Below are 12,257 nucleotides of genomic sequence, written 5' to 3' on the forward strand. Positions count from 1 at the left end.
AACCCTACTGCAGTCAACTTTGTTTCCTATTGCTTAACTGAAAACCAAAAAGGCAGTTAACATATGGCCACATCACAAGAAAAACGAAAGAAATGGAAGACTAGTGTAAGAGATGGGCAATGAATTGTCTTTATATCTGTTCTAATGAACAGAAAAGTAACAGTTAATCAGCTAATCCGATCCCTAATTATACTCCTTGGTCTACAGACAAAGGAAGAATTTTAGAGGTGAAAATGAAGAACTGAAAACTCCAAAACCACTGATTTGGCAAGAGCTGAGCACAAGACTTTCTAAACAACAGGTATAGTTTGAAAGCGCACAAAGAATTCCAAACCCGCTTAGGTTCATGCTGTCTATACAGTGCATTTTAAAGTCTGAATAAAGACATGTACAATTATGTCTATCATATTAAGCCTACACACGTTGGATAAATCATTACAATGGAGCAACCAACCCAGCTGGTTATGAAGTCGAGACAAATTGAGGGTGCTACTTCTAAACACCACTAAAGAAACTTGTACAAAATCCTTTGTTCATGCTTGGTTAACATCCATAAAAAGATGGACTTAAAAATTAAACAGGATTTGTTCTGAGCAAAACTGTAGCACATCAGTGATAGAATATTAGAAGACAGAATTTCCAAATAGCTACTAAAACTTCTCACACCTTGCTTGTTAGGCTGTCCTCCAAAACATCTGACCGCCTCTGAACCTTTAACAAATGTTCTTCTCTTTCTTCAGCTTTGATCTTCTCATTGTTGAAGAGTTCTTGTTGCCACTTCAATTGCTTTTCACTTTCAAGAATCTGGAGTAAAAATAGAGTAACAAGTATGAAAGTTAAGATAGCATGCGAATCTACTTCTCACACACCAGGCTATTCAATATTTCACAGGAGTCTGAATACCCGGCACTGTTGTGAAGATATGACTCATCCACAAGAGAAGTAAAAGGGTCAGAATTTGTCAGCTTTAATTTCAAAGCTTTGGAGCTCTATTGCAAAACATACCATTTAATGATACCCTTGAAAAAAGTGCCAGCTAAGTGCTTTGGTAATGAAATCCATGTATTTTCTCGTTCCTCATTTATTTCTAAACAAAGCAGCCTTAGATAACATTTTCAAAACAATTTACATACATCTTTAAATACCATTACACAAGACAGAACTTTAAGCATGCCAAAACTCTTCAGTCTGGGTATAATGTTAATACGTTTGAGATATTTTTCAAGACAGCTTCAAGAATTAACCATCTTCCTCTAACAAGTGTTTATAGTTACACTTTAATAAAGATAACGCACCTTATCAACACTCTCCTGTAGTTTAATCTCCAGTTTGTTCTTCTCTGACTGGAGACCTCCCAGCATTTCCTGGAGTTGATGTCTCTCCTGTGCTAACAAATCACACTGTTTCTCCAGCTGCTGAAGTTTAATTCTTTCATTTTCAGTCTTCTCTTTCAGTTCTTCTAGCAGCTCGTGCTTTTCCTTAGTTACCAAATTTAAGTTCTCGTTCAACTTCACTACCTATTAAAAAATATTTTAAAAAATTATAAAATCCACACATAATTGCAATAACTCCTCTTTTGTACCTAAATTGCATTACTATGACATCATCTATTGGACCAAGAAATCAGCACAAGTTACCACTGTTAAATGTCTGTTATTATAATAAGTCCTTGAGGGAACACCCACTAAACTATTTTTAAGCATTTATTACCATTTTTACCTTTTCTTTCAGTTTATTTATTCATTTAATTTTTTGTCAGTGTTTTGCAATTTCCCTACTCCATTTGCTAGCACATTCTTCTGGATTATCAGCTTGCTCTTTCTGGTGCTGATGTAGATTTACCATTTCTGTGAAAACTTTTAATGACTGTGGAACAAGGTATTACATCGATGTTCACTCAGTATGACCAAGTTTTGCTTATCAGGGAGTTAAGCATTTGAATTTCTAAGACAAAACTATCAGAATAATCAGTGTGTTAACTTTAGACTAAACTCAGTTGCCGTTCCCCCATGCCTACTTTAAGAACTCTAAAGAAAGACAATTTTTAAGTAGCAAAATGTAAACTATAATAAGATTGGATAATCTTAGTTTGCTTAGCTTTTAAATTAGTTGGTCTATACACACTTGAGATCTAGGGTTTGCTAGAAGTCATGTGAGAGCTTTTACTTTTTGAAATAATTTGCAGAGCTTCTTTTAGGAAAAAAATACTTACCAGACTTCCTTTTAACTTTAAAAATTATCAGCTTAATTTTTTTTAACTACCTATCAGAACAAATTTGTCTGAAATAACGTGACAGCATAAGCACACTTTTCATGCAAATACTTAGAATATTGAAATCACTAATGTGCCAGGAAATAAGATAGCAGAAAAGAGAAACAGGAGAGTTAAGTAGCATCCTTTATGGATTAAGCTTTCTCTTCATCAATCCAGAATGAGCTGAAGTGGTAGGAGAATTAAGCCCTTAGATATCAGTAAACCTGGATTACCTCTACTGTTCAGCACTAAATGAAAAGGCACTGTAGATTAAAAATAACAGGAACTCGCAGACCATTTCCGCAACAGGTGGTACGCAACTGTATCTAAATCCAGAGGAGCAGAGTGACTGAAGGTCAGAAAGGGAATGCAAGAAGAAAAAAAAAAGATACCAAAATCCAAATAAGTAAACTAGCGAACTAAGGTTTTAGTTTATTGCCGCTATGAACAAGTGAAGGAAGAGGAATAAATACTGAGTAGCAGAAGGCTTCATGACTGAAACAATTCAGTGGTAAAACCTGCCTTTAAAACAACTACTTAGGAGATTTTATACATACTTGCTCCTTGCTTTCCTGACAGTCAGCCTCTAACTGATCTCTTTCTGCTTTACAAGCCTCTACCATTTGACGTAGCTCATCTTTCTCCTGATTAAGTAAAGTGATTTTCTCAAGCTGCTGAGAGACATTCTCATTAATTATTAATTCAATTTGGTTTTTTTCTGCCAGTAGCTTGCTATATTCAGAAGAGACACAAGTCAGGTTTTCAGTTGCTTCAGTGAGCTGAAAGAACAAATAAACAACCAGTATTAATATTTCTAATAATCTCTAGCACGGACAGAAGTAATTTAACAATTTGCAAAAAAATCCCGGTGACATTCTAATTAATTACATTTTGTTGTTGTGGTAATCAGGTTCTGGTTTTAGAGTGTTATTGGATCATATTTCACAAGCACTATCTTTACATAGGGGTTGTTATAACTGAATTATTTTACAGAAGATGGCTCCACTGGTTTACTGTCATAAGTAAGTAAAGATAGATATAACATTTTTGCTTAAAAATCAATCAAATTTCATTGCTTCCGTCTCGTTGGTAGACAACAGTGAATGTGTAAAAATCCTCATGCCATTATAATTCCATAAAAATTACTCGGTTACTGTACAAACAGTACATAAGCTTGATTCTAACAAACATTGCTGTCTTCTAAAAGCCACAATAGCTTCAGATATGAAAATAAGTAGATAAGAAATTTATAATAGAGCAGCAACTTAAAGAGAGAACTAAACTGCCTTTTAGTTGCACAAGTATATTCAGTTACATGGGTAAAAGATATTGGAATTTAAGGGTTTAAAATATGGAAAATTCCACTGGTGTCAAAGAGTGGTATCGATTCCAAATAATTTCCCATTGTACAGTACTACGGCAAGTTTAATTACAGTTCAAGAAAAATCCAGTCTCACATACTACAGAGTCTCTCTCCAGAGAAACCGCACCACTAAAGTGACCGTGTAACATCCAATATTGTTAGCACACTTCTTTGGCAGCTGTTGAACAAACAAGGCACAAAACCCAGTGGATCTTCTGCTGTGTGTTGGGAACTGAACTGCCATTTACAACAATGTGCTACACTTCTCATTGGGCCTGCATGTTATAAACCATTAGCCTCATTCCTACCCCTAGGTAACTGTTCTCTCTTCCATTTGCCACCTAATGCCACCACTCAAATTGACAACTATGGGGCACACTAGTTAAGAAAAAGTGTATTAGAGCATACATTAGAGCTTGAAGCTCTACAGTAATAGATTAGCAACTGGTAAAAACTCTAATCGGGCAGTACTACATTCTTGCCCACTTTCTACTAAAGGTCTGGAAGGACAACCAGAGTCTGCTTATAGTCTCCTAACTAGGCTTGTCTTCAGTGTTGGAAAACATATTAAAAGCATTTTTATTTAATTATTACATATTACCTGTATTTTGAGTTCTTTAATGGTTTTCCCCAGAGTCTTTTCAACACTCAGAATCTGAGATTCTTTTTCAGAAATATTTATTTCCAACTTCTTGACAGTGTCCTGGGATTGCTTGAGAGAACTCTGGGTATTTCTCAGTTCTTCATGTGCCAAGATGTTCTATAGAATAAAAGGAAGAAAATCCAAAGAAAATCGAAATATTTTGCAACATTAGTAGGTGTTCTTTGATTAACACACCAGCGTCCCCTGCCCCAAACTACTCCCCTATACATATTTCAATATAGTTTATAAGTATTATTACACTCTTCCCCTTGAAAGGTATGGCCCATTTCTATAAAGGCATAATTCTTACCATTGAAACAGTGTCCTTTATATCCTCTTTGAGTTGGTCTGTCTCAGCCTGGAGAGACTCCTCTTTTTGCTTCAGGTAATCTCTTTCCTGGGTTAGTGTTTTTATTTCTTCCTGACATTCAATAAGCTGCTGAAGAACTGCTTGAATCTCTGAATCCTTGACCTCCATGACCTTGTCTTGCTCTTTTAATTGTTCCGTTTCATTTAATTTCTGCTGAGTCTGACTAAAATCTTCTCTTACCTCAAGGAGTTGTTTGTACTCTGCCGTCTTTTCTTCCAGTTCTTTCATTTTGCTAGAAAGCTTTAGTTTGTAGAGGAAAAGGTCAGACAATTTCATTGTAATGCAAAACTGCATAACGTGTACATGTTCTCACAGATTCTTATATTAGCTTAGAAATAGTGTGAGCTTTTAACATGAGAAAAGTGAAATGATGAACTTCTGTAAGTCCCTGATTATATTCTTGCTCACATTAAATAAGCATTTGTTTCCGAAACTTTCACGTGTTTTTTAATTCACAGTAAAACTCTTACTAAAAGATAACAACACACATTAAACTAACATAGCTTAGGAATTATCAGATCCATAGCTGGAATATGACAATCATATCAATGTGGAAGCCTTGTAAAAAATATCTTCAGTTCCCTCCTTAAATGTGTTTTTCTTCCTTTTCAATTGCCAGTTTACAAAGTGATTCTCTGGTTTGAAAGATGATCTGTTCTAAATAAACAGACTACAGTTCCTGATGAGGAAACTTTGTTGATATGACTTTAGATAGAGTAAATCATAGCAGCATATTTTAAAAAAATATTTGCATAATAAAGATAAAACTAGGAATGGGAAAAGAATTAAAAGGTCAAGTACAGAAAGAACGTGTAGGCTGGAGCAATGCATACATTTCTTTGCCTGCGAACAAAGAGACCACTGAACTGCATAATCCTGTAAACTTATACACCTGGCATTGAATAATAGCACTGAAATTCCTGTAGCACGAGTGGATAATGTTATGTATACTTTTAAGACTACTCCAAAAATAGTACTGTTAAAAACCAAAACAACACCATGAGTGTGTTATCTGTAAAAAAAGGAGCAAGCTGATACTGACCTCGAATTTCACTTCATTCAAAGCTGTTTTAGACTCTTGTGCTGCTTTAGATAAAACATCTATTTGGAGTTTCATTTGTTCATTGTTTTCTGATGCAGCTACATATTTTTGCTCTAGTTCTTCATGGAGCTGTTTAAGTGCTACATATTCCTGATCAGACGTTACATATTTAAGTTGTGCATCTGCTAGATCCTCTTGTGATTTTTTAATTTCTTCAGCCATACATTTAAGCCTAGCTTCATTATCAGCTACTTCAGAAAGCAGCTTTTCTCTTTCCAATTTTAATAAGCGCAGCTCCTCACATTTTTCAAGAATCTGCCAACAGACAAACCATATTAATAGCATTTTCACAATTCATTTAAAATAGGTGCATAATAAAAACACATTCATATGTAGATATAGGAAATTAAGTATAGACAAACAGGGATCACTGTACATTGGGTTTTACTTTGTTAGGAAGGAATAGTCCAGCAAACAGTCCTTCAAAGAGAAGCAAGACAGACAAGCCCCTTCCAAAACCTTGAAGCCTTTCCTCTAACTTTTTAGATGTTCTTTAAATATTTTATTTTTCCTATGTTTTGAGCTAGAACTGTAGTGATGCTCCTAGCTATAATTCATAAGCTGAGTATTTAGATGCATCAATACTTTCTTCATGATGCAGAGCTTATAAAGTTGTTAACATGTAGATTTTGTTTATTAGTGGAAAGATTTGGAACTTTTTGCAAAGCATTCATGAGTCTGAGACTACTTGCCCTGGATAATTTTCACTGCATATACTTAATAGCAAGTATTTTAGGAGAGAGAAATCTAGAAAGTGTTTGTGAACAAACCCTTTGAGACACATTTATAGCAAACAGTCCACCAAGCTCTGACCTGCCAGGAAACTGAGAAGTTTCCTTACAGGTTTTCCAGAATTTGCTAGTTAAATGTCTCACTTCAAGCAGTATTTCTGCTAAGAGGTCTTTAAGTTTTATGTCTGTCCAATTAGACAAAAATTCAGCTTTAGAACAGTAAACCAGGATCAAACACAATTATATATACACAATAGTTATCAACAGTGATCATGGCAAATAGGCAGGCAAATGTTGCACTAGAAATAACTCTGATCATTTGATTCAAGATAACTTTTGGCTTTAAAACTACAAATCCAGTAGTCCTCCATTAATACACTACCAGTCAAGTACAACATAAACCCAAGGGAAAAGTTACATTATTCTTTGTTTACCTCTTTCTGCTGCATCTCAACAGTATTTGGTAAAGACTGAAATTCTACTAGCTCATTTACTTGCTTTTGTAGAAATGCATTCTCTTTCAATGCTTTTTCTAGTTCTCCTTTTAAGTCAGCCACCTTTTTTTCCACTTCCGCAAAAGACAGTAGATCTAGACAATTAACAAGTTTAGATAAATAAGTGTGAGAGAAAAGCATGTTTTAAATTAAGCAGAAGATTAGTAATGCCCTCTGCGTGTCATATAATTCTAGACAACTGTATTTTACAATGGCCAACAAATAAATGATGTAACTACTGGTCTGAATTCGGTCATGTTTTTGAGGTTGACATTCAGTTTTAGATTCCCCCCGCAACAGCCTTCGTTCATGTCTTGATGCAAAATACAAAACATTCTGTAGGCCAGAGTTCTCCAAGTAGTTCAAGAAAGTGCTAAAGCGGTTATGTGCCAGCAGTACCAAATACTATGATTTTTTTTATATTGACAGAAGTTTCAAGTATTTAAGAAAACAAGAAGCAAAGAGTTTTCCCCCATCTCCGCACTATTTTGGGAAAAAAAGGAAGGAGAGGGGGAGGGGAAAAAACCCAACCTTCTACCTGAAACAGTACCTTTTGGAACTTTACCATCCATCATTGAAGTTAGCCTCGCATTTTCTTGAAATACAGACTGCAACTCTTTCTGCAAGTCAGTTTGCATTTTTTTGTAACTGGCTTTTCCTGCTTCTATTTGATTTTTGTAGACTTGAATATCCTTTTGCATTTGCTCGTAGTTATTCAGCAGTTCATTCTTGAGGAAAACAAACACACATGCATTTCACACAAAAGTCTACTTGCTTAACATATAAATATTGCATCTGTCACATTTCCTGTTGTCACTCTGAACTACATTGGCCCCGATAAATACTGCAAAATAAGCCACAATTTAACAAACTGCATTCCTGTCAGAGTCCTATAACAAACCATACCTGATCTTACAGTTCAGGACCATAACTACTTATACTATTTTGTCTTTACTCTTTCAAAGCTTAAAGTAAGCTCCATTCCAGTTTGAGTTCACATCTCATTCTCTTTTGTTCTCTGGTAAAATTAGATTTGGAGGCTTACATCCTAGTAACTGTTCATTGGTGCTCTCCCTCTACTGGTAAACCTAAAACTAGCCCACCCACATAGAGGAAAGAGCCTTTATATTTTCTTTTTATCTTTCTCCTGAACACTCATTTTCCATGAATTCTGTAATAAAAACATTACTTGGAGCACAAGTCATTAGCTTTCTCCAAATACTCTACCACATCTTATTGATTGCCTTCTCTGGTAGTCTGGGAACAGACAGTCCCTTAATAGCATTTTGTACAGCTAAATGCAGTTTAACAAGTACTTGCCATCTTCTCCTTCAGCTCCAAGTTTTCAGTTCTGAGAAAAGCAGATTCTCTTTTGGCATCCAAGGCTATGTTTTCACTATCTGAGAGGGATTTATTCAGCTGCTGAATTTCCTTAATTAGCTTATCAGGATTTCCCTGAAAGACAGATAAATACTCTAAGAAATCAAGAAATGCATATTCATAATAAAGCAGGTGTGTTTGTTGTAATTTTAATGTGGTTAAAGTGTAAATATAGTCTCAGAAACCTTGGCGAGTTTAAAGGGAACAGTATCAGGCTCGATTGAGAGAAAGGATAAAAAGCAGCATTTCCCATAGCTTTACTTCAGTGTATTGCTGAGTGATAATGTAGTAATTAGCATTTTAAGATTTGTAAAAAAAGTCTTCCTAACAACTGCCAGGAAGACTTCAATTATACAAAGCTTACACCTAAATTTAACTCGCCTCCAACAAAACCAAACCCATCTCTCAACCCACCAGAAAACTCAGATTTACCACTGAAATAAATGTGTCCTTTTTTTCTGCTTCTGCTTTCTGCAATTCTTCCACACGATTCTGTAATACTTTTATTTTGTTCTCTTTCTCTTTCAGTTCCTCCAATTTGGAGTTTATTTCTTCCTAAAAGTTAAAGAAAAAAAAGGGAGAAGGAAGATTTTAGTGCTTGGTTTGTTTTTTCAGCTAAAAATTTAACAAAAACCTGCTTTGTACATAGTAAGCGTTCATGGGTTTAAGGCATATTTCTCCTTATAGCTGGGAAGACTAACCAGAGTCAAACGATATGTAGGTTGTCCTCAGTACATATACAGTAGTTCAAGATAGATAAAATAAGCACATTTCATAGAAGTCTTATAGCATATAAATTCATGGACAAGCTCACCTCAAGTTCTCCATTGTACACTTCAGCATTTGAAACAAGACTCTTTAAGTTGGCAATTTCATGCATTAGTTGCACCTGTGGAGCAAATTGAAGCAAAATTGCAGAGGATGTTAGAAGGCACCCACACCAGCAGTTTTAGTTGCCAGCAGCATGAAAAAAAGCAAGGTCTATGTCGTGTTTTCTTTTCTTTACTTTTCTGTTAAGTGGGCAAACCATATACGCATGCATATCTACATAAACAGCTACAAAGCAAGTTGCTACATATTCTTTCAAGGAGATAGATAAGATGCAAAGCTCTGCTTTAGCTTCCAAGTAATTAGAAAGGATTCCAGTACAGTTTAATCTGCAACAGCTGAAGAAGCAAGGGTAACTTTATCAGAGCAATTAATGCAAAAGTCTTACAGATATGACACTTCAAATACTAATCACGTTAAGGAGCTTCTTACAACACTCTAGATATTTGTTATTTAATCTAGTCACTAACAAGAATGAGAAAGTGCTAAAATTCAGGTAAAGCAAGCCATGAACACCACATTCAGAGGCACCTTCTGAAAGGAGCGGCAAGTAGAGTACTAGAATTGAAGAATGCTTTTCTTTTGGTCTTTATTAGAAAACCTTTACAATAAGCACTCATCTACAAGTACTCCTGTACAGTCAGAAGCACAGGTAAGGAGAAAATCCAATCTGTAACTTTAACATCAGTAAAAAGCTTTCAAATGAGGACTATCTGGTGAGTATTTCTATATAGTTAGGAATATAGTAAGAAGAAAATCCAGTCTTAAAATCAGAGCATGATTGTAGAAGATATGGTACAATATTACTGTCAAAGTCTGTTAGTCAGAATAATGACCTTAAATGAGTAAATCATCACAGACATACAAGTAAAAATGAATGTATTTCAACCAATGTATATAAGTAAGGTACATGACCTTTTGCTATTGCTGTAATTTATCTGCTACAGGGGTACCAACGAATGCTTACATTTTATGGACTATCTTCAGATACATATCTGAAAATGTGAATTATTCAAAAAGCAATTCTTGTAATAGAAGCTACTTTAGAACATTGCATCTGTTATTAGACACAAAAGCTTCGTGGGAAAACTAACTGAGGATTTCTTAAATGCTGACTGATAATGAAGACAGCACAATTAGTCTAGCATAAAAAGGGTCTTCTAAAAAGAACCTTAAATGCAAGCTAAATCATAACCTATTATGAATCCATTTTGTTTAAGATCTATAAATCTTTGTAGGGAACACAATGGAAATGAGGGATGATCTTATTAAATTGTAATCTGAAACAGCACAAAGGGATGCAACTTCGGCCTCAACCTTAGTTTCATGGTCAGAGGATATCAGACTAATGTGTACAAGAAACCTGCAGAGAAGGTATCAGGAAAGAAGTGGAATAGTATATCCATGTCACAATATCTCAAGCTTGAGTTCTGTTTGGTTGGTTTGTTTTTTTTTTTTTTCCTTTTCACTGTGATTTATTTCACGACGTAGCCCTTGGGCAGCTAGTACCTAACATAAGTAATACATATTTCAGGGTACAGAAAGAGAGCATAAAACGTTTGGACAAGTAAGGTACGTCTCCACAAAGAGGTGAAGAAAAAGTCAGCATTTCCTGTATCATAAGTTAGCCAGGAGGTAGGTTTACCTTTTTTAACTTCCTGGCACAAAATACAATGTTTCAATGTTTCCACAGACATGACTATTCACACTATTATTTTCTAATATTTTACTACTAAGTTCGATGGATTACCAAAAGCCAAAGCTATCTTGCATTGTAAACCAAGATGTTTTGCACAAGAAATGGGAAATAAGATTTAGCAACCATACTTAAATACGTTTTAGAACCGTTTTAAAGTTTAAGCAACAAACCAAATGTCTCTTGCGGACATCTGGACTGAAATTCAGATCATGCATATATAAAAATACCATATGGATATACAAACATACACGAATATGTTTAACCAGACTTCAGCATGCAACTCTCCAAAGTTTTAAGTCTGAAGTTTACACTTGGAGTAAATACAGTTTAAATCCTGTGTTGATTCATTCTATTGCTCAATGTAGCTTACAACACCATCTGTTTGTGAATGAACATCCAAGTAAACATACGCTGAATAAGCTCCAGAAAACATTTAGGCATAGAGAATTCTCATCTCTGTATTTATTTTTATGCATCTTACCTCATGTTCTTTTTGTGTTTGTTTTTCCAGTGCTTCAAATTCATCTGTTTCCATTTTTTCTTTCAGTTTCTCCTTCATTTCATTTATTTCTAGTTTCAAACGCTCATTTTCCAATACCAGGTTATCAAAGTTAGTTTGCAGAATGTTGACCTCATTTACAGCAATATCCTGAAGAATGAGAAACTTTAGAATTTGTTGCTGGAATGTCAGCCTTATTTCTAGAAAATAGAGAACAGACTTGCCTTTTCTAGTGCTAATGCTTCACAGAGTTGCACAGATTCTTCAAAGTCTTTCTGAGTCTAAAAAAAGAATCACTCTCAGTTAACTGATCTAAAAGATCAAGTATGTTTATTATATTCCTAGTTGCTTGGCTTTCCACAGCTAGTTCTGTTTAAATACGAAATCTTACTGGATCATGTGCCACAAAACCATATTCAACTATCCCACAACTTCAAGGATGACCAAGAGATTTGCTTTCTAACCAGTTAAAATAATTATTCAGACTTGGAGAAGAACATTGGTGTTCTACAGAGGAGTAAGTCTGATCTTACTGAGAAGCATGTAATGTGTATGCTTTTTATTAGACAACTGAAATAGATTACGACATTACCCAATTCATGTTAGGTCCAGCAGTCCATTCTACATCTGACATTTGAATAGGAAACGTCAGATACTGGTTGTCACGTTCAGAATTCTCTAACAAAGCTAAAAACAAAAAAAGATGTATTAAGAAACACAGAGCAGTGGGAGACTTTATACTGGACACGGAATTATTCTCTTAACGAGTTTTATCCCATTGGAAATAATCATTCAGTGGCAAAGATGTAGCACACTGAGTAGGACTTCTGACTCATTATTTTCTCTAATTTCTGTAATTGTCAATGAAAGAACCATTGAACAGTAATCTGCACT

At 35.0% G+C, this 12,257-nt stretch overlaps 1 protein-coding gene across 3 annotated transcripts in view; it reads right to left on the reverse strand.

Moving 5' to 3' along the window:
* CENPE (centromere protein E) overlaps positions 1-12,257 on the reverse strand; it is a 35,265-nt gene that overhangs the window by 11,824 nt on the left and 11,184 nt on the right. For 2 of the 3 annotated variants that reach the window (XM_054066357.1, XM_054066359.1), the window contains 14 exons: positions 11,956-12,050; positions 11,588-11,644; positions 11,346-11,513; positions 9,152-9,226; positions 8,770-8,892; positions 8,278-8,412; positions 7,508-7,685; positions 6,898-7,052; positions 5,673-5,987; positions 4,571-4,870; positions 4,219-4,377; positions 2,812-3,033; positions 1,296-1,517; positions 667-804 (listed from right to left, as the gene is read on the reverse strand). In XM_054066357.1, coding sequence (XP_053922332.1) covers positions 667-804; positions 1,296-1,517; positions 2,812-3,033; positions 4,219-4,377; positions 4,571-4,870; positions 5,673-5,987; positions 6,898-7,052; positions 7,508-7,685; positions 8,278-8,412; positions 8,770-8,892; positions 9,152-9,226; positions 11,346-11,513; positions 11,588-11,644; positions 11,956-12,050 — 2,342 coding nt within the window. The remainder of the gene's footprint in view (positions 1-666; positions 805-1,295; positions 1,518-2,811; positions 3,034-4,218; positions 4,378-4,570; positions 4,871-5,672; positions 5,988-6,897; positions 7,053-7,507; positions 7,686-8,277; positions 8,413-8,769; positions 8,893-9,151; positions 9,227-11,345; positions 11,514-11,587; positions 11,645-11,955; positions 12,051-12,257) is intronic. The other variant, XM_054066358.1, reaches the window with a different exon arrangement.

The sequence above is a fragment of the Cuculus canorus genome, chromosome 4 (genome assembly GCF_017976375.1).
Source record: "Cuculus canorus isolate bCucCan1 chromosome 4, bCucCan1.pri, whole genome shotgun sequence".
NCBI classification, from domain to species: Eukaryota; Metazoa; Chordata; class Aves; order Cuculiformes; family Cuculidae; genus Cuculus; species Cuculus canorus.